The 23,021-nt window shown below is 39.6% G+C and overlaps 1 protein-coding gene across 1 annotated transcript in view; it reads right to left on the bottom strand.

Annotated features, from left to right (window-relative positions):
• Acsl3 (acyl-CoA synthetase long chain family member 3) overlaps positions 1–14,382 on the bottom strand; it is a 28,849-nt gene extending 14,467 nt beyond the window's left edge. The window contains exons 1-4 of the mRNA XM_051190542.1: positions 13,966–14,382; positions 6,410–6,587; positions 4,182–4,291; positions 1,801–1,939 (exon numbers count right to left, since the gene is read on the bottom strand). Of these exons, the coding sequence (XP_051046499.1) occupies positions 1,801–1,939; positions 4,182–4,291; positions 6,410–6,587; positions 13,966–14,343 (805 nt within the window). The 5' untranslated portion in view covers positions 14,344–14,382. The remainder of the gene's footprint in view (positions 1–1,800; positions 1,940–4,181; positions 4,292–6,409; positions 6,588–13,965) is intronic.
• Between the last annotated feature and the right edge of the window lie 8,639 nt (positions 14,383–23,021).

Here is a 23,021-nt window from a genome sequence, read left to right as displayed (position 1 = left end):
ATAATAGATGCTATTTAGATACAGCATTCTGGGAAAGTGTCTTTGAAGAGTAATTTTAACAAAAACCTAAATAAAGTAAGCAAAGTAACCACAAAAGTCCTGGGACCAGGAAGCCTGTATTTCCAGTAGATATAAAAGCAAGCAGGGGGCATGGTCGCAGATGTCTGCAATTCCAGAACCCAGGGCATTAAAATGAGATTTTGAGGTCAAAGCCAGCCTGGCCCACAAGGTAAGCTAAGCCCAGGGTCATTTTGGAATGACCCTGTTCTATTTCAAAAACAAATAAAATAAAATAAAATAAAGAAGTAGTAGTAATAACACAATACAAAAGCCTTAAACTGGGAATGTCCTTGGCATCTATAAAGACAAGGGAATGATGAGACTGGAGTTAACAGTGGACCAGCAGCCAGGACCACAAGCAGCCTCAGAGAGCACACTGAGAACTGCATTGTCACTCTGCGATCAAAAGAAAAGCAGTTTTCAACAGCGGCAGGCTGTTGGCAAAAAATTACTTTGGAGCTATGTAACTTTGGCTGCTGGGTATCCACATAAATTTACAATGGAATAAAGGAGCCAAACCCTACTCTAGTAATTGAAGACATAAAAGGGGCTTGAGCTAAGAAGATACCTACAAACTTACTAAAACATTTTCTGCTCCATGAAATGACTTTCTTGGTTATACTCAACACTCTAGTGTTGCCTGTTTGTGGTCACAAGACTAAACGACTAAGGGCATCAGTCAACATGCTACAGAAAAGGCACAGGACACAAATGTATGACATCCACACCATCCACCTGCCTAAATTCATCCCAAAACTAATACACGTGTGGATTTCTAAGAAATATCTTCTTCAAGCATGTCTCCCTTCTCTCCTACCCATCCAGACAATTTCTTAACAATGCACCATACACCATATATTTCCTCTTTCTCTAACTAGACCTCATGGCCAACATTCTAAGTATCTACCAACACCTAAAATTCAACATGCTCAAATACTATCATCCCTGTTATATCAGTAATATCATCATGATCCTGTCCCTAAGCAGAATCGCCAAGTTTCCCACTACAGAGGAAACAACCACAGCAGCCCAGCACTCTGCAGGAACAGTCTACATTTTCTGAAGCTCATTTCTTTGACAGTTATGAATTCTAAAGTGTCTATGCCTTTTGTGAGCTGGAAGATAAAAATTCTTAAAAGCAAGTAAAACCCTAAGATGCAAAGGAGTAGTTCAGGCTTAGCCACTCTAGCTGTACACACACTAATTCTAACGGGTAAATGTAAAGGTGTTACTTTAAAAATCAACTTTAAATTTTAAAAACTAATAGAAAACTGAATGATGTAAAAGCATTTTAAATCTAAAATAAACACTACTATGTTGGCTTACTGTTATGTTTTTAAGACAGGGTCTCGTGTAGCCAGTCAATGACCTTCAATTTTTGATCCTCCTATCTCCACCTTTCCAGTGTTGAGATGACAGGCATGTGCCATCATGTCCAATGTTAACTCAATGCTGGGGATCAAATCTAGGACTTAGCACATGCTAGGCAAACACTCTGCCAATTGAGCTACATTCCCAGCCCATACTTAAAGAGCAATAATAAATAAATGCTGGCATTTTCCTTAGGTCTTTCTTTAAAGGCTAGATAAAGTATTTGCAGAAGAACCCATCTCTATAGTTGACAGTCTAGAAGACTGATGTGTCTTAGGAGCTAACTCCAGGATCAAACTTCTGGTTAATTCTAGAGAACAAGGTGAACAGAAGGGGCACATATGTTGGAATGATGACCACACAACATACCCACGTTGGCCTTCACTCCAAGCGCCTGCACTGCAGCCATGGTGTGTACAATGACACCCTTGGGGAACTCAGACCAGGTTGGAGGCTTCCCATCAACAGTAATAATATGGCGTAGACGTGGGACCAACGAGACTATATCCTGAAGAGACACAAACATTCACCATGACCTGTTAACCAAGTTTGAGGGACTAATCCAAGACACTCGAGAGTATTTCACCATACTGAGTGTCCAACTGATTTCTTGCCCTAAAAAAAGTTAAGTAGTGGCACTGGGGGAGGGAGGGAGGGAGGGAGGGAGGGAGGGAGGGAGGGGGAGGGGGAGGGGAAAGGGAAGGGGAAGGGGAAGGTAGGGGAGGTAGATTACTGGTAGAAAGGATGGAAGAGAGGAAAGTGCAAAGTAGAGGGGTTGTACTCACTATTCTATAATATAATGTATGCTCTTTGAACAGTTGTTCTTCTTTGAACAATGTTCTGCAAAATGGACATATAAATACAGAATAGCTGAACTACATACAGGAAAGCCCAAAGTCCCTCAAGAACATAAGGGGGACATAAAGGGGAAGGGAGAAAATCCACTTATAAGTTTATTTTTTAAAAATGCTTGAGATGGCAATGTTTTCAGAGGCAATTGCCTAGAAATTACAAGAATACTTTTCCTATTATTTCATAAAATGCCTCCCATTTCAGTACTTAAAATCTTCATTTTAAATCATTATTCAGCGATTCATAAATGAATTTCATATAGCAGCTGCTTACAACTGCTTGTAACTCCAGTTCCAGGGAATCCAATACCCTTTTCTGGCCTCCTTGCCTCTGGCCTCTCTTTTCTCTCTTCTCTTCTTCTCTATCTCCCTCTCTTCTTAGGTCCCTCCCTTTCTTTTCCTTTCCTTCTTCCTCCCTCCCTTTTTCCTTCCTTCCTTCTTCCCCCATCCCTCCTTCCTTCCTTACTTTCTGGAGATAAGATCTCATGCCTCAATCGTGTTAGGTAGCTGAAGATGACTTTGAACTACTGATCTTCCTACTTCCATCTCCCAATACTGAGATGTATGTGCTCGTGTGGGTGCCTACGTACATTTGTTTGTGCTCTCTAAGCCTTCCCCAACAGGGTGTTCTAGCCTAGGACTTTTATTATAAGAGTTCCTGGGAATCCAACTCAGGTCCTTACAAAGGCAAGCATTTCATTTGACCTACATGGTACATATACATGCATGCAGACAAAGCAACTATCCACATAAAATAAATAAAAAACGTAGAGGGAACAGCAAGATTGCTCAGGAGGTAAGTGCACTTGCCACCAAACCTGATGACTTAAATTCAACAAAACCCAAAAGGAAACTCAGGGTGAATAGAGGGAGAGTTGACTCCTACCGGTTGCCTGTAGAAGAAAAAAAGGCTTGTGCACACAGATAAACACTGGAGAAGCCAGGAAAGTAAACACACAGTTTCCCTCTTCAATGGAATGAGGGTACAGGAATGCACTTCCTGGACTGCAGGAATTATGTAGTTCTACAGCCTGGTGATCCTCTGCTATCTGATGAGATAGGTCCTGCCTGTGTCTCCCGGAATTGAAGTTTTTACTTATCCCAAGACCTTTTTCCCTAAATATTAAGCATTGTGCTTTGATTATAAACCCACTCTTATGAGGATACCTGTGCTTTAAACAGCATGAGTGACGTCTATGTTATCTTAGGGCCAGGCCAATCCTGACACCCACAGGCATTATATTTACCTCAGTCAAGTTCCCTAGACCCTTACCTTGGGCACTGCCTCTTAGAGGACAGTACCCATCCTTGTGAAAGAAGCCAGATGTAATTTGTAAGGAACCTCAATGTAAACATGTCGTAAATGGTTGTACACTTGGGACTGAGTTAACTATTATCTGAATACATTTTCCAAAAATTGGTCTGTGCTTAAATATGGCTAGAGAAAAATGATCTGGACCAATCCTTCCTGGTCCAGCGCCAGTTATAATAAAATCGGGCTGAACTGAATGTCATTCTTTTATCTTCATGGGTCGTTTTTGTCCCTGCCTGCTGTAAAGCCTGCAGGGGAATCACCACAGCTGTCCTGACTTTCTACAGGCGTGTTATAACACATGTGACCACACATATGCATGCACAAAGAGCACAGAAACACAAATTCAAAACACAGAGACATTCAAAACTATTAATTTAGTCTACATTCACTATAAAACAAGCACAATCAAGTTGTCATCCCTTTCAACAGACACTAGCATAGTAACAATTTTTAACAATTCCTTTGAAATCCACTTTTATGTTCTAAAGAAAAAGAACAAAATCTCACAGAGATAACTGAGGATCAGTATGACTCACAAAGCAAAGTCAAAGCATTATACACTTAGAGTTAACTTCAGTCCTTACCTTCAGCTTTGTTTGCAAGAGTTCTTTACTAGTAATGATGTTGGTCACCTCTGTCTCATTTAATCCGTGAACAATGGCTGGACCTCCCAGGGTAGCATAAAAGGTAACAACTATGAGAAAAAAAACACAGGTTTAAAAAAAAAAAAAAAAGCACAGCTATTTCACAGCAGCACTTCTAGAGGCACACGTGAATCATAAAGGAGGGCTTTGCATGCACAGCCCACGAGAAACTACCATGGTTGTGTACATCACTCCACTGTACTGCTCAACATCATGTCTACTCACTTTCCTCTAACTTTCCCAAGGCTTCTAGTATTTTAATGAAGATTCTTAATATGCTTGCTTCACCTTCACATTATTCTAGGGCTAACATAACACAAAGGAATTATACCTGAGCCTAGAATGTCAAAATCTTCCTTGCTGGCGCTCAGAACTAAATGGGAAAAGAGACAAGTCCAGTGGTTCTCAACCTTCCTAATGCTGTGACCCTTTAGTACAGTTCCTCATGATGCGGTGACCCCCTCCCACCATGAAATTATTTTCATTGTTATGAAGTAAGTATAATTTTGCTACTGTTATGAGTCCTAATTCAAATATATGTGTAAAGTCTTATATACCCCCTGTGAAAGGGTCCTTCCACCCACTGGTTGAAAACCACTGGACAAGCCAGTAAGACACATTGAATGTCAGATTTGAAGTATCATATGTCAACAAAATAACAAAAGCCAGTAGTGGTTATGACACTTATAATCCTAATACTTGGCGAGTAAGACTGAAGATTACCTTCCCTTACACAGTAAGTTTGATCACTACATGAGACCCTGACTCAAAAAACAATAACTAAGGAAAAAGAAAATGGTATTTATTCATAAGTGGTACAGCTCATTTTAAAGTTCAAAAATCAAAAAAAAGGTTTTCTTAGGAACACTGAAATCACATATTATATACAACATGGATTTTTTTTATATTTACTTTCCATATAACTGGAAATAGAAGTGAAATGTTTTTAAAAGCAATAGTATTTTCAAAATATTCTCAGAAGAAATGTAAACTCAAACCTTGAAAGCAAAAAGTCAGTACCTATTTTACAAAGTAGAAGTAGGCTGGGTGTGGCAGTGCATGTCTTTAATCCCAAGCAGGGTTCAAGGCCAGTGTGGTCTCCAGGCCAGCCAGGGACAAACATGACACCCTTTCTCAACTAAAGAAAGAAAACGGGGAATAGCTGGAGAGATGGTTCAGTGGCTAAAAGCACTTGCTCTTCTTGCAGAAGACCCAAGTTCAATTCCCAGCAACTACATGGTAGCTAACAACCATCTATAACTCCACTTCCAAAGAAATTCAGTGTTCTCTTCTGGCCTCCTTGAGTAATGCATGCATCCATCACATAAAATAACTCTTTAAAAGGGGAAAGGAAAGAAAAATAGAGGAATTTATAGCAAGTCTGCTGGAGGCATTGTTTTTGTTTCATGTTCATTTATCATGACATTTGGCACCATGACCTCCCAACAGACCTTCCAGGATTGTTTTGCAGGGTTAGCCACCATGATCAGCACTTGAATAACTTCAGCAATACAAAGATTCTCTATCGCATAACCTAGTACTTGAAAGTCTATCTACCAAGTTACGATAGAGGTGTATTCTAGGTTAACTGTAGCTACTAGCAGCAGTGGATTAACAAAATGGCAGTAGGGCCGGGCGTCAGTGGCGCACTCGGGAGGCAGAGGCAGGCAGATCTCTGTGAGTTTGAGGCCAGCCTGGTCTACAGAGCGAGTTCCAGAACAGCCTCCAAAGCTACACAAAGAAACCCTGTCTGGAAAAAAACAAAAACAGCAGTAGGTTCAAAAAGGACCCTGGGAGATGACAGCCAAGCAAGGATCCTGTAAGTCAGGTTTAGTTTTCTAGATGAATAAAGACCCCTTTATTTATTTATATTTGACCAGCAGGGGTTCTTCCCAAACTGATATTTCCAACTAGACAAATAAATAAATAAATATATGAGCCCCAATAAACACCCCTCCACTAAAAAATTAGTATCAGAATTAATCTCAAATATTATTTTAGGGCCAAGTGTGGTGGCAAACACCTCTACTCCCAGCACTTGGAGGCAAAAACAGGTGGATCTCAGCCTCATGACCTCATAACAAGTTCTAGGACAGCCAGGGCTATGTAAATCTGCCACCAAAAAAAAAAAAAAGAGTATTGCTTTAAAAATTGTCGCTCATACATACGCTGGAAATTATACATGAAACACGCCTGCGCAGCAATCATCCATTCAGCTCTCGTCTCACAGAAGATGGCGATGTTGGTCTTTGGTTTCTGGCCCAACATCTGCAACCCATTTCCAAAGTCAAGGGCTCGAAGGAAGACATCTTCATAGGAAAGCCAATTATAGTGTCCCAGGATAACCTGATGAAGCAAAGCATGAAAGACACAAATATCTTTTAATGTGACCAAAATGGTAATTTACAGAAAGAAATCAGAGGAAACTTCAAACTTTACAGCCAGAAAGTTATGTGAACATAAAACATATTAGCTTCAAGTGAAGATAAGATACAGCTTTGAAAAAAGCTTTGTGACATTGTCTGTGGCAACCCAAATCCCACGCTAAGCTTTTAACTATGACAGAGGGAGTAATTGGCTTTATTTTTGGTTTTCAAAATAATTCAAAATTGAGCTAAAACATCAGGGTCTATATAGTTCAAGACCAGCAGGTATACAGTGAGACCCTATTTTAACAAAGGCAAGCTTAGATGTGGTGGCACATGCTTCAGATCTCAGCATTTAACAAGTACAAGAATCAAGGTCATCATGAGTTTGAGGTTACATAAGATGGGTGCAGGGGAGAAACCTGTATATGTTTGATGAAATCCTAAAGGACAATTTCATAGACAAATGGCCCGATACTAATAATTTGTTTAGAGCAAAATTTTACTTATTCTCTGCATGAGTTTTTGGATTTCATGAACAGATGGTATGTAATCTATAGCTAGAAAGTGACTCTACTACTCAAGTTCATAAAAATAATGAACCATTTAATCTAAATAATTATCCATCATGATAAGCAAATTACAAAGTCTCTCTACAACCAAATGGAGACTGAGTTATATTATTAAAAGTTCCTCCGGTACTTAACCAGCCGGTAGTATTTTATTTGGATTTGACACCAATAATAAGCTCCTTTTAAAGCTGGTTAACATATTTCTGTCTTTAGGGACTTTCAACTTAAATACAACCAGGAATTGCCCATTATATGTAAAAACTGAATAAAAAGCAAACTACACAATACATGTAGCTGGTTTCCGAGCATGGCTGTGTTAATTTACATCTCAAGCATCTTAAAAATCATCTCAACAGAGACTAGAGAGATGGCCCAGAGACTGCTTTTTCAGACAACCCTGCCCACAACCATCTCTAACTCCTGGTCCAGAGGATCCAACACCCTCTTCTGACCTCCATAGGCCCTGGCACACAAGTAGTACATAGACATACATGCAGGCAAAACACTCGTACACATAAAATTAAATCAAAAATCAAGACCATCAGATCACACTTATTTCTAAAACTGCAACAACGTTCAAGAACATCTTCTAAGAGGTTAGATGAAGATGACAAGGGATAAGTGCTACCCTCTGGTGTCCTACTGCGTAAAATGTAAGATTATACTTCTTCAAGTGTAGCAGTCCCAAACTCTCACCTTGCTCTGCACCCCCAGGAAATGTTCAGCATGGGAGCTCCAATGACTTCAAAAGGAGCTCTGTGTGGGTGAGAAGACAGATGAGAATGTGGCCAAAATGTGTGGGAACCAGACTCTCGAGGACTCCATAAAAAAGTTCCTCAAATTCCCACCTCCACTACAACCATCTGTTTTTACTTGTTAAGCAGGATATCTAACAGATATATCAAACTTAGCAAGGCCCAAACCAAGCATTCTCTCACTAACCCTCTTCACACATCTGCTCATTACTGCTATGTAAGCAGAAGAAAGCACACCATCCCCCCAAACTGCTCCAAACTGTGACTGAAGCTACTTGCCTTTACGTTCCTCTCTAGTCTCATTTCTTCATCTGCCCATAGTATCAACTTACCTACAAAAGATGGCTTAAGCAAGCCATCTCTTTCCCATCCATTACTGTCAAGACAGGCCATCTTCTCCGTTACTCATACCACTCTTATCCTCCTATAAACACAGGGTCTGCCTTTCCAGTAGCACGCAGGCCCACAGGGACTGGAAGCTATAAACCTCTCTGTGTCTCTTGAAAATTCCTAAAACACAACCCTATCCCTTCTGTTCTTCAGAAATGCTAGAACAGGGTAAGGGGGTGCTCTCTCCAGGATCTTAAATGATGCACCCCAAGCACCTCACTCAGATGAGCCCACTACACTCTCTTCCTGCCCAGAAGGTTCTTTATCCAAGTTTACTAGAGCATATTCAGGTCTCATCTAACAGCAACCTATCAGGCAGGCATCCCTTAATCACCAATCTGCTTTAACACTATTGTTGATCTTTCTCTCTTCCTTTCATGCAAAGAATGTAAGACCCATGCCAAGATTAACCAGTGTCTAATTACTGTTAAGAGACTCAGTGATGTGCTCAGTGTGTGGAATAACTGGAGCCATAACAATTTTTGATTTCACCACTAGGATTCTGCTATACAATGCAAGCAGGTTCAATATTCCTGACAGTACAGCTTGATGAGTGATGGGAGATGCCATTATGTATATATGTTTCTCATACTGGTTAATAATAAAGCACTGTTGGCCAATAGGAAAGGAAGATAGGAGGGACTAGGAGACAAGGAGGAAATAGGAAGGAGGAAGGAGGAGTCAAGATGGAGAGTCTGGAGAGAGCTGGACGCCAGCCGCCTCCCCGGTAAGAGAAGGCCATGTGAAGATACATAGAAATGGGTTAATAATTAAAGGCAGAGCTAGCCGATAAGTAACAAGTAACCGGGCCAACAGTATTGTATCAAATACAGAGTCTCTGTGTGTTATTTGGGGCTGGTGGCGTGGTAGCAGGACAAGACCGGGCAGCAGGCGGAAAAACCGTACTCGTTACAGATGGCGCCCACGTGGCTAGTAAGAACTTCCACTTAAAATTTAACAAAAGGTTAAAAAAGGGTTTTAGAAACAAAAGAACAGAGATAAGCAAGGTTTCTTGGTAACAGCAGTTTTCTCGGTTGGACTCTGTTTTGCGAGAGACAAGCAGATATTTGCGCGGCTCCTTAAAGGGAAGGTTCCTGACTCAGCTTAAGCGGCAAAAAACCGCACAGCTTTTAAATAACTCTGCTAACAATTTATTGGTGTGTATGAGAGATGGCAATGGCAGTGACCACATCTCCAAGCCGGCAGCATGCTTTCTGGGTGGCAGCGCAGACCAAGGCGGTGAGCACAGCTTTCCGTGCTGGCGCTAAAAGTACCCGCCACCATCTTTGGTAAACCGCGGCTGACACAGCTGTGACTTTCATTTTAGCAATGTTGTTGTTTACCAGATAAAAGACTTGTGGCCAGACGAAGATAAAGATTTACAGTAAAGACAGATTCATATTAAGAAAAACCTCTAAAGGTTTACAGTGTGTTTTAAAATATACGTAGACATAAAAAAAATGGTTTTAAAGAGACAAAGAGGAACTGGGTGTTGTAGCACACACCTTTAATCCCAGTGCTCAGGAGACAGAGGCAAGCAGATCTCTTGTGATTTCAAAGTAAACCTGGTATGCAGAGTGAATTCCAGGACAGATAAGAGTTACACAATGAAACCCTATGTCAAAAAATGAAAAACTAAAAGTAAAATAAACAGAGTAATAAAGCCACGTAAAGATGAAAAGCTCAGAGAGAATCTGGTTACTGTATGCTATTGTGTTGTCTCTGCATTGTTTGACTGCTGAGAAAATAACAACTGATAAAGGAAATGCTGCTGGATTAATTCAATTTATATATTTTAAAAATGCTTTGACTCCAACATTTAAGTTCAAGGACAAGTTACTGGGGAAAAGGATTTCTATTTTTGTTTCAACAGGAAATGAAAAGCTGTGGATTCCTTGCAGACTAATGTGGTTTGAGCAAGCCAGGCCCCCTGAAACAGTCGCTGGTGATCCTACATTCAAAACAGCTGGACAAAGCAGCCTCGCAGACTTACAGCCAGGATTTCTGCATCTTCTTAGGATCCCCATGACAGCGCCCCCTATCAGCAGGAAGTAGTTTGGAAAGAACGACGCCCAAATTCCCAAATATCGTTTATAAATGTTTGTTTTCATTTAAATGGATTTGCTTATAAATGGTTAATGATCACAGCCAATTCTTTTTAAAGGTAAAAAGGGAATTATGGTATAGATATGAATACTTTGTTTTGGAATGGATTTTCATTTATTGATACAATTTAAGGTCAATAAGGTGATATGTATATTTCTCCTCTTGTTTAGGTATTGTGTTTATTGAGCTCAGTTAGAAATGTAATGTATAATGTAGTACAGATTATAGATAATTACCTATGATAGTCAAAGCTTAGAGTTAAGTTAGTTAGGTTTTTCAAGATACACAGAGATGTATTTGAGATAGATAGGCATTCTTCAAACCTTTCAAAGACCTACAGAATATGGCGTTTAAAATGGATTAGGGTTTTCGTGACAGTGAGACATAATTGCTCTTGGCAATACCACCTGCACCAGAAAAGAAGATGGACATTGAAGAAACTCGTTTTGGAGTTTGCTTCCAATATGGCAAGACTAGCCATTTGGACAAGATACTGCTCTTGTTTGGACTGTTTGACTTTGTGATGTATAAACTGGACATGCAGGACCCACAGGAAAGTGACTCCTGATTCAAGATGGACATTGCTACAGAGATCCTGCTTCATGGAAGAGTCTGCGAGACAGTATGCAGGGCACGGAGAAAAGTGACTGACAAACTGCCAATACAAGAAGACAGTTTAAAGTTTCCTGCTTTACTGGAGAGTCTGTCAGACACACTATGGCCTATGGGCTGAAGATGGAAGATTACAGAAGAACTTCGGGTGACTGAAAAGGCAAGATGTCTCTGTCATTTCTAGAGCTTATATATTATCCTTCTGTGGTCTTTGATGGAGTTGAAGACAAATAGTTATGGTTATAGTTTTCCTTAGTTAGGCTTAAAGATAAGTTACATATAGGACTTTAGATTCACAAATATAGGATAGATGATAGAATAGTTTCTTTTAGTCTTGCTAAATGTTAATGGACTAAATATTGTTAGCTGTGATTCTTATTTGATAACTGATGTGTTATATATTTTGCTATGTTAAGGTTAAAACACTTCTTTTTATTTAAACAGAAAAGAGGAGATGATGGGAGATGCCATTATGTATATATGTTTCTCATACTGGTTAATAATAAAGCACTGTTGGCCAATAGGAAAGGAAGATAGGAGGGACTAGGAGACAAGGAGGAAATAGGAAGGAGGAAGGAGGAGTCAAGATGGAGAGTCTGGAGAGAGCTGGACGCCAGCCGCCTCCCCGGTAAGAGAAGGCCATGTGAAGATACATAGAAATGGGTTAATAATTAAAGGCAGAGCTAGCCGATAAGTAACAAGTAACCGGGCCAACAGTATTGTATCAAATACAGAGTCTCTGTGTGTTATTTGGGGCTGGTGGCGTGGTAGCAGGACAAGACCGGGCAGCAGGCGGAAAAACCGTACTCGTTACAGATGAGTCTCAGAGCCACTATCTCATTGTAACCTTTTCCAGGTGCTCTACCGTTGAGCTACATAAACGCAGTCCTCGTGGTACCCTTGGGGGCACTGTGTTCTTTCACACTTGGCTTTTTTTTTTTTTTTTTTTCTGTCAAAGGAGGACACACACAATATCACTGTGTATGTCACAATATCAATTATCATTCAGAGAATACTGTCTAAAAAAGTATAACTGCCTGGAATATGAACCTTACTGTTTTAAAACTTTTCCAGGAATATAAAAAAAAATGCAATGCTTTGATGACAGTGTCTTACACCAGTTATTAAAATAAAAGCACACCAATATGCAACCACTTAGACCTCTGAGTAATGCAACAATCTAATAGAAATCAAGATTTTAGGTAGCTGATTTAAACCGCTTTAAGTACGAGGTTGTTGGTTTTCTCTTCATTTACTATCTAGAATGGAACTATTTGAGAATTACACATTTCCTGTCTTCTTCAACAAACTGTACCTGGCTTCCTTTAACCTTCTCTTTGTGTTTCGGGCTTGTGTGACTTGAGACATGCAGTTAAGAACTAAGAAGTAGGGACAGCAAGCATGGAAGGGAGACCCATGGGAGAGTGAAGAACAAAGCCACAGACACCAGGCCTAGAAAGCTACCACTTTTACTATGAATTATGATATAAATGTCCCCACAACTCAGAGTGAAGGAGGTAACATGTTTAAACAGGGTTCTATTATGTAGCCCTACCTGGCCTGAAACTCATGTCTATCCTCCTGCCTCTGTCTCCATCCTGAGCTTATACGTAGTGTAAACCCAGCCAAAAATGGACTTTCTCCAATATTTTTGTTTGGATTTATTTGGGGGTGGGGGAAGCACCTGAGGATTGAATCTAGAGTCTTGTGTATAACTGGCAACTGTTCCACCACTAAGCTGTATCTGCGGAACTTTTTTTTTTTTTTTTTTTTTTTTTGGTACACTGAGACAGGATCTTGAATTCAATCATCCTGCCTTAGCCTCCGACTGCTAGGATTGAAAGTACATGTCACCTAGCCAGACTTTCCAAAAGTAAGTATCACAATAAAGAGAAATGATAAAAAAAAAAAAAAAAGTGACTCTGAAGAAAGAGACCACACAAAATCTGGCACTGAGAAAGAACAAAAAGGAAGCTACATCAGCTAACAAAGCACACCCACTGGCTTTCATGATGACGAAGATGTCAGTGAAACTTTGAAAACCACTATTAGCTACATAATCCCTCTCATTCCTCTAATGTGTTTAGAATATGTATAAAATATCAAAGTGTCTCACACTTAAAAATAACAGTTAAAATGGTCTTGTGTCTGTTGTTTTAGGTCTTCAAGATTTCAGGCACACAAGCACCAGAAGGCGGCTCTGAAATCTAGCCATTCTCTGCTCTTCCTGTCTGCAGAGTGCTGGGCAATTCAGCTACAACCAGATTCCATGTAGTTTCTACAACTTTGTAAAGCCAGGTGCAGAACAAACTAGTATTTCTGAAAGGCTTGTCAGGCCTCAAAAACATGGCAGACTTTACTCCATGTTTGTGCTCTTGGTGAAGCTGGTGGTCACTCTGTGTGGGGAACAGTAAGATCCACAGTCAATAACTTTTCTAAAGCCACAAGAGGAAACCAAACTTGCAGCCCAGGTTCTTAACCACAATGTTTTTGTCTGTAAAGACAGCTTTTCTGTTTCAAGCCAAGATTCTCTACAGCAGTAAAAGCAAACCTTTTGAGCCATGCAACTGCCATAACCGAAGTACCAAGATATTAACACCCACTGTGGGTCCCATGAAAAATCAAAACAAGTCACATGGCACCAAGAACTCTAGACCTAGATGCTTTATGCCAAGCCCTGGAGATATCAGGTTCAGGAGTCCCACACCAGGGCACATTCTCCATGACTTTGTGGAAAATAGGTCAAATCAGTGGTAATGAGGACAGAGGGATGAAAACAGTCTACGGCCCTGGAGAGACACCTTCTCCTACAACACCAGCAGATCCTAGCTGCAGGTGACACTTCCCATAATGCTAAGTATACAAGAAGAAGAGACTCCTGGGTACAAGTGTGAAGGGATTCAAGGCAATATCCATCTCTTACCTTTTTAAAAATTTTTCCATTTGGTTGAATTTCATCTTCCTCATTCAAAATTTCACGTGTTCCCAATAGCTTTTTGTCCTTAAATTTATTTTTCGCATACATAAAGACTTTATCAAGTGTATCACATCCAGGATACAATAGTGAAGCCAAACTATCCAAGCTGTTAATAGATCTGAATGCAGAATCCGGTTTTGAATTGACAGGCTTTGCTTTAATTTGGTTTGATTTTTCTTGTCGTGACTCAGACAAAAAGTAAAATGGAATGTATGTTAAAATAGTATAGATAAATACTATAAAATGTATGAAATATAAAAGTATAGGGTTGATGGTCTGTTTTAGCTTCATGGTAGATGGTTTTGAAGATGCGTGGTTATTCATAAGTGTTCAAAAATGGAATTAATAGATTTCAACAAGAATCTAGAAGGAAGAAAGAGAAATAGGTTAGTTTAAAATCACTTTAAAAGGAAAACTCTTAATTATTACCTAGGCAACTAGAGTTATCTTTGGCCCTAGAATTAGTACACTGGCCCTCTGTAATACAAATTTAAGAAACCTACTTATACCACGAATTTGTTCACAATGGAATTACATGGAAATTTTCTACATACTGTGAACAAAAATAGACTTTCCAACCTAGCCTTAAGTATCCACAAATACAGCTGGGCATTGGTGGGATACACCTTTAACCCCAGCACATGGGAGGCAGAGACAGGTGGACCTCTGTCTGTAAGTTTGAGGCCAGGCTGGTCTGCAGAGCAAGTTCCAAGACAGGCTTCAAAGCTACACAGAGCTTTGTCTAGACTGGGGGGGTGGGGAGGGTGGAGGGCGTTAATCCACAAATGCTTCAAACGTTGAGGAAAGGGAAAAGAAACCACCAATTTGCCCACTTCATGTTACACTAGCATCAGCCATTGTAAAGACACACTGCATATTTCCCAGTAAATCCCATTTGTACTCTTAAGTGGTAACATGTGCACTGTGTTTTATTTTCCATGGTTGTTCTATATATTGGTCAATTTTTGCAGATCAAATTATGAAGCAAGACAACAAAGTATAACTATACTGTGTCTTTTTTTAAGATTTCCTTATTTATTATATACACAATGTTCTCCCTGGATGTATGTCTGCACCCAAAAAGAGGGCACCAGATCTCATTATAGGTGGTTGTAGAGCACCATGTGGGTGCTGGGAATTGAACTCAGGGCCTCTGAAAGAACTGCCAGTGCTCTTAACCTCTGAGCCATCTCTCTGGCCCCCCATGTGTGTCTTTGTATTCACAAATTTTGTGATTGTCACTGGTGCACTCATTATGGAAGTCAATGTGGATAATTCTATACCATGTGACCCCAAAGGACTCTACAACCTACATCACAGAAACTTGCCCAGCAAATCACCTGCTGCTCTATTCACCAGAATTAGAAAATGGAATGACCCAACTTCAACTGGTGAATGGATAATATGTGATACATATTCACAATGCAATTCTATGGGCTGGAGAGATGGCTCAGCCGTTAAAGGCTAGGCTCACAACCAAAAACACAATGCAATTCTATCCAGCTATAAATAAAAATAAAATCATAAATTTTTCAGGTAAATGGGTGAGACTAGAAAATATACTGAATAGTAAGCTAGATCCAGAAAGACAAACATCACATGTTCTTTCTTATTTATGGATTCTACCTCTGAATCTTTCAATATGAGTATATAACCTGAACTAACCACAGAAACCAGAAATTAAAGAGGCCATCGGGAGGGGAAATAGTGGGGGGGGGGGGAAATAGTAGGACACAGGGGCTTTATGAAAGAAACGGGAAAAACTGGGAGGGTGGGTGATTTACCTGGAAACAAAAAGGGAGGGAGAAAGGACAGATAAATAACATTAAGGGTGCTTGAAAACATTTTAGGTTTACTGATAAATACATAGACACACATATATTTTGAATAGTTATATCACTTGAGCTAATAATGCTCTCTCCAAGAACCATATATTACCCAATAAAAAACCCAATGCCAGGCAAGGGAAACCTTCAAGTTGGTCAGGACAGTTAAGATTCCCAGTAATAAAGGCTATTATTGTTGCTTTGGTAGTCTCCCAGAACTTAGAGGCAAGACGCTATTGCTAAAGACACCACATGCTTCACACAGAACTTAGAAGAATCAAGCTGGGACTGGCCTGGAAGCATCCTCGCTGAGGACTAGCCCCCATAGCATCTGAAGGTGCTATGCAAGCTTCCAAGGGAGGAAAGTAATCAGCAGTCCTGCCCAGCTATGAGGTCTATGAACCACAAGGACTAGTACGGCAATATTCTCAAGGGTAAAATAGTGACACAGACTTGGGGGTCAACCACTGCTGTCTAACTGAACTTTGCACTCAGTAGGAAGAAATTCCTGCCTGGCAGTAACCCTAGCCACTACCTGTGGCAACTAAGATTATGGACCCTGAAGGAGAACATACTACTGCCACTTTCCTAAACCAGTACAATCTCTAACTTCGTTCCAAATACTTATCCTTGTACCCACGAATAAGTCTAACACTTGCTCTTCATAGAAGAAGTTTGTTTTGCTGCAAATGGACATCATTACAGAAATCCACAACTGGTTAAAATGCGGAAATAACTGCAGTTTCCAACCCCAATTGACACATCTATGACACGAGCCCTACGCCTAAGGCTCAGGGCACATCATGGAAGAGTGGAGAGATGACTGTAGAAGCCTCTGGACATTATCTGTGAGATGCCTTCTAGACATGACATGAAAGCAGTCTTTAAAATATGGCAGCTTAAACAGGACCTGTACAATCTCAACCGCAATTTCATGACAGTGTGAACTGTGAAAAAGATACCCCTACATAAAGAAATGCAGACAAGTAATGGCTGCTGAGAGAGAATCAGTCTTCTCCAAGGATGAGGTCCTTGATAGATTATCCAATCCTAAATACCCAGTCCTAAATAAATATATACACAAGCAACACTAAATGGACTCGGCAGATGTGTCTCTCTGACCCTCTGTCTCTCTGTCTCTCTCCTCCCCACTCTCTCTCTCTCTCTCTCTCTCTCTCTCTGTGTGTGTGTGTGTGTGTGTGTGTGTGTGTGTGTGTGTGTGTAACAATAATTGAAGAGATCAAGGATTTTAATGGGAGAACATGATAGCCGTTTTAAGAGAAGAGAAAAAATTATGTAAATACAATACTTACATACAAATTTTCAAAACATTTATAATAAGAAAGGAGACAGCCAGCCAGCCAGCCAGCCTAAGTTACAGAGTAAGAAGATATCCAAACCTGCTATATGCCCCTAGGGGAAGCCAGAACTCTCTATTGAGCATGGACTCTTCACTGAAGAGCAGTCCAAAGAAAATGGATTTTTGTCCTAAGAGGTGTGGGGATTGTGTGGCACCAAAGCTTCTATACAGGTAAATGTAGCATGAAAGCAAATGGTCTTGGTACTATCTAATGTAGTGGTTTGAGCAACAATACAAACAAGTATAGTAGGCCTGCCATATAGAAGACAGCTCTTTGGGTATATTTAGTCTTTGGATATATACAAGGAATAAAGTATCTAATTGCTGGCTTTTTAATATTTATTTATTTATTATATCTACAGTGTTCTGCTTGCATGTCTGCAGGTCAGAAGAGGGCACCAGATTTCGTTACAGATGGTTGTGAGCCACCATGTGGTTGCTGGGAATTGAACTCAGAACCTTTGGAAGAACAGGCAGTGCCCTTAACTGCTGAGCCATCTCTCCAGCCCCTAATTGCTGCTTTTGAAGTGATCTTATATGCTTGTTCTTTGTAAACTGTAGCAACTCAAAGTTTTTGAAGTTGTTTGTGTGTTTGTGTGAAGCTTTTTGACAGGGTCTCGTGTATTCCCAAACTAGCCTAAGAGGTTCAAGGTCATCCTTGATGGCAAGCCAGACTGTGCTTGCACTCACCCAGACAGACACAAAATTACACTCACACACACTAAAAATAATAATAAATTTAAAGATCTCTTCAAGCCCGATATTAGGGCACATGCCCATAATCCCAGCGTTCAGGAAGCAATAGTAGGCAAGTCAGCCTACACTACACAGCAAACGTCTCCAGCAATAGCTGGGTCACTGTATACACTGTGATGATCACATTAGGATGAAGTAGAGCCAGGCTTATGGATTTAAGCCACAACTCGGCCTCAGATTTCAAGCTCATCAGTATCCATCTGACACTCTATGATTTCTACTTAGTTCCACCTCAGCCCCAGCAGTCACTCCTCATCTCCCACCCCAGCATTCTGCTTTTGTTTCCATGCCTAGAAAATACAGACTAAACATCTCTAATGTGTAAGACAAGTGTCTAACAGACTCTGGTATCAATGCTCATGTCACATCTAGTTTTGAATACAAATTTCACAACAGTCACACAAAATACAAAGTTATGTGGCATAATAAAAAAAATGACTTAGGGAAATACAAACTGGCCACATAAAAAGTAAATATTCCACATATTATTGTCCATATTAGTAATGGCTGACTTTCTGTTTATATTAAAATTACCTATACTTCAGACTAGAGTTACAGCAACTCGGTGACTGCGTGCTTATTTACTCATATGCATGAGACTCTACTCCAGAATAGCATAAAAAGAAAAAAAAATCAAAAACACAGGAACCAGGCATGGTGGTAACCACTCAGCAGGTGGTAGCAGGAGAGACCAGCCTGGGTTATATGGTGAGATACTGTTTCCACCCGTGTGTACATGTAATGCTTGATTAATTCATCCTGGTTCATTTTGGTTTTTGTTAAACTAAAACATTCTGCTTCATTTTAGAAGAAACTCACCAACTGAGGGGCTACTGAAGAATATCACACAATTGGACAGGGTACAGTCATAGGTACTCTGAGGATTTACAAATCCCCATCTTCTCTTCCCACACATGAATCCCAGTGCATTTTAGATAGATTTTCCTTAGTTATGATTTAAAAAAATTACATATAAAGCTTTAGACTCACAAAGAAAAGATAGATGATAAAATAGTTTCTTTAAATTTTGTCTAATGTTGGTGTACTAAATCTTAACTATAGTTCTTGCTATACACAATTTTATTTTTGTTTTGTTATACACAATTTTACTATGTTAAAGTTAATACCTTCCCTTTTATGTAGACAGAAAAGAGATGATGGGAAATACCCTATATGCTGTTCAAGTTTCATATTGGTTGATGAATAAAGCTGTTTGAGCCCATGGAAAGGCAGGATGTACCCAAGCAGAAGTATAGGCAGGTCTCCTAAACAAAGAGAATTCTGGGAAGAGGAAGGAAGAGAATGGGTGTCAAGAGAGATGTCATGTAGCTGCTGAGGAAGAGGCCCATCACCAGTAAGCCAAGACCACATGAAGATACATATATTAATAGAAATGGGATAATAATTAAGAGAGAGCTAGCCAATATGAAGCCTGAGCCATAGACTAAACAGTTTATAACTCTGTGTGTTTATTTAGGACTAAGCAACTGCAGGACTGGGCAAGACAAAAACTTCAATCTACAGATAAATAATAAATATTATTATTAAGGATTAACAGATGGATCTCTGTGAGTTAAAGACCAGCCTGGTCTACATAAGTTCCGGGACAACCAGTGTATGAGAGATCCTGTCTCAAGGAAAAAAGTCAGTCTTCTAGCTTTGAGTACATAAACACAAGTACCAATACAGTCACCCTCATGTTGAACACACAAAAATGAAGCACCACCACTTGGGAATTAAGTTTGCGATTTTTATTAAGAGCACTGAACTTTTTCATATCCTTTACTCAGTATTTGCACTTCTAGGAATCTTTAATAAAGAAAAACATTTCAAGCTTTCCATTAGTCATTTGTAATGAGCATTCAAAAACAAAAAAGCAAGTATACAATTGGGAATGTCAAACACACTATGACATGTACATAACTAGATTATATCGTTAACACGGTAATGCTTGTGACATAATGACAAGGAAAAGTAGGCTGAATATTAAATATACACAATATAGTTTAACTTGTTAACCAAAAAAACCACCAAAATATCAGCAGTGGTCATATCTGGGATACAGAATTAGTACTGATTTTCAATTTTTTCATCTTTGTTTTAATATATTTTCTATTTTTCACAGAGAACATATATTGTGTATAATCAAGGAAAATATTAAGGAAATGTATGCATAATGATCTCTACACATTCAAACAGGATCACATTTTATATACTAAAAATCATGAACCACTGAGCCAGTTTATGACTTTTAAACAAGAAACTAAATAGATCCTAGAAAATGCAAACACTAACTTGAAATATTCCTGTTCTAAACATACAACTTTGAAATGTAGCTCATGATGATCTCAGAATTTAAGAGGTAGAGGTAGATAGATCTCTGTGAGCTCTGGCCAGCCTGGTAAGGAAGTGGAGAGGAGGGAACGGAAGCAGAAAAAATAGCTTTAAGTTCAAATCCAGTCTGGTCTTCATATTGAGTTTTAGTCCAGCTTGCTCAAAACATACAACTAGGGCCAGGCATGGTAGCACAGGCAAGCAGATTTTGAGAGCGTGAGTTTGAGAACAACCTGGAGTACATAACCCCCCCCCCAAAAAAAAAGCATACAATTCTATAGAATTCTAAATTTTATAGAATCTGGATGAAAAGTTTCCCAATAACATCAATACGTAATCCCAAAACTAAAACAATAAATTATAATTAGGCATAATAGTTAAGATTTTATGGATATTTTAATTTGACTAAAAATAACTGGTAAATCCTAACATTCCTCATTATATAATGCAGGAAGGAAAATGTTAACTCTTTCTGTGTCTTGTAGTAATAAAACTAACCCTTTTGTAATTAATTGATAACCAAGCAACACCACTTGTCAGTTGGCACAGCATTCTCTCCAAGTTCCCTAATTTTCCCGCCCTACTGTCAGCTTATAGCCTTTTTCTCTTATCTACTGTCTTATACTTTAGGCCTAGTTTAAGACTTTCCACAAAGTACTCACCCTCTGGGCCTTATGTACTGTCCCCAATGACAAGTCTCTAGGCTAGTATGCTGCCCACTTTCCCCTACCTCCCTGCTACATCTCTCTTCTATTGGATTTGTGCACTACCACTTAATCCAAGTTTCCCATTCTCACCATCTTCTATATTTTGCCTTAGCAGTACCTATTATGCTTATAATTAAATAATTGCTTATAAAAATGCTTAATGTTCATCTTCTCTATGCATGAAGGAACCATGTCTCTTACTCATTTTATCCCCAGTGGCCATCATCACAGAACCTCGTGAAATATACATCACATGGATGAGTGGGTGGGTGGTTGAATGAATGGATGGATATGTCTGGGCAGGCATGGAAAAACAAACACACGGGTATATTACAGATGTTAAACAGTGAGTTGTTACACTGTAATACATGCCTATAATCCTGGCTACTCAGGAAGCTTAGGCTGTTAAGATTCTAAGTTCAAGGACTAACTGAACTACATGGTGAGTTCAAGCCTGGCCTGACAACTTAAAATCTTAAAAATAAAGGAGATGGGTGTTGGTGGCACATGCTTTTAATCCCAGCACTCGGAAGGCAGAGGCAGGCGAATCTCTGAGTTTGAGGCCAGCCTGGTCTACAGACCTAGTTCCAGGGCAGGTCCCAGAACAGTAGAGAAACACTGTCTCTGGGAAAAAAAAAAAAAAAAAGGAGAAAAGAAATTCCCTGGGGGGGGAGAGAAAACACTTCCAAATGTGGGAAAGCAGATGCAGATACAGCCATATTCTTGATTTTAAAAAAAGTCTTGAGCACCAATTATATATTGCAAAGTATAAGACCTCCCTGTCAAGAGACTATCCCTATACTCAAGCTGAAGTTAACCAATCCTGATCAATATCACACATTTTTGGACTCAATTTAGCTGCGGCCTCCTTAGAGGATGCCTAGAGGGGGTTAACTAGTGGCAATTATTTCATGTGTCATTCACTGAGTGGTTCTTACCAGTCTATAAAGCACTAAACCTAGTTTTGCCATTCTCTCACTCCCTAGAAGATCCCTAACTTTGAGATCCTCATTTGAAACTATGTAGGCCCTTCTGGCCTTGAACTTACAGCCATCCATTTGCCTATTCCCAAGTACAGGGATTAAAAGGACTATCCCATCATGCTCAGCTTAACTTTATACTTTATCACTCCTCGTTTCATCTTTCCAAGAATAAATGGAAAGCTAAATCCTCCCAGGTCCAAAACCCTGCTCAAAACTTCAAAGCATGAAATAAAATTCCCTTTCTCCTTTATTCTGCAAATCTCTTGACAAGTGATTGTTCTGCTTCCTATCATCCACCCCTCCTGCCCATGCCTACTCTTATCTTCTATAACTGAGTCTTTAACTCTCATCCCCATCAACACATCCTGCATGCACACTGCCAGCCTGGCACCCACACTTCTTTAACATGAATGTCACCACACCCATCCCCTATACAAGTCTTATTTCCTCTACATTGCCTAAGAAAAATAAAATGCAATTCCAATTTTCTCTGCAAAGCATTTAAAGCACTCTACAACTGACTTTCTCATACTCCCAATTCTATCACTTTATTCTTAAATGAACTCTTTTCACCTCTATTCTCATTGTATTCTCCAAATCTCTAAATGTGTTCATTTTGCCTGTTAAGTCTTCCGAGAATACTTTTGAGGTTGTTTGTTTCTTAAACCAAGTTCTCACTCTCTATATAGCCTCAACTAAATGATTCTTTTGTCTCAGCCTCTCAGAATGCTTGTTTAACATATGAGCCATTACATCAGGAGCTATCTAAACAATATCAAAACTAATTGAGCATTCTTTGCTGCCCAGGCTTCCTCTGCCCTATCCCAGCATGAACTTCTGTCAACTCATTGCATAGGTACTCTAACTTGGGGTAATCATTTTGCCCATGAATGGATCATTTGACTTTATCACGTATCCCAAAATGGAATGGAAGCTCTTTACTAGACAAATGTCTTATTTCTACAATGTGGCTTAACTAGACAGTGTTCTGTCAATTTAGGAAATGCCCCTGAAGCACTATGAAGCATCCAAGATA

This window comes from Phodopus roborovskii, unplaced genomic scaffold (genome assembly GCF_943737965.1).
Source record: "Phodopus roborovskii unplaced genomic scaffold, PHOROB, whole genome shotgun sequence".
NCBI classification, from domain to species: domain Eukaryota; kingdom Metazoa; phylum Chordata; class Mammalia; order Rodentia; family Cricetidae; genus Phodopus; species Phodopus roborovskii.
Note: the sequence above shows the minus strand (reverse complement) of the source record. Positions and strands in the feature narration are given on the sequence as shown.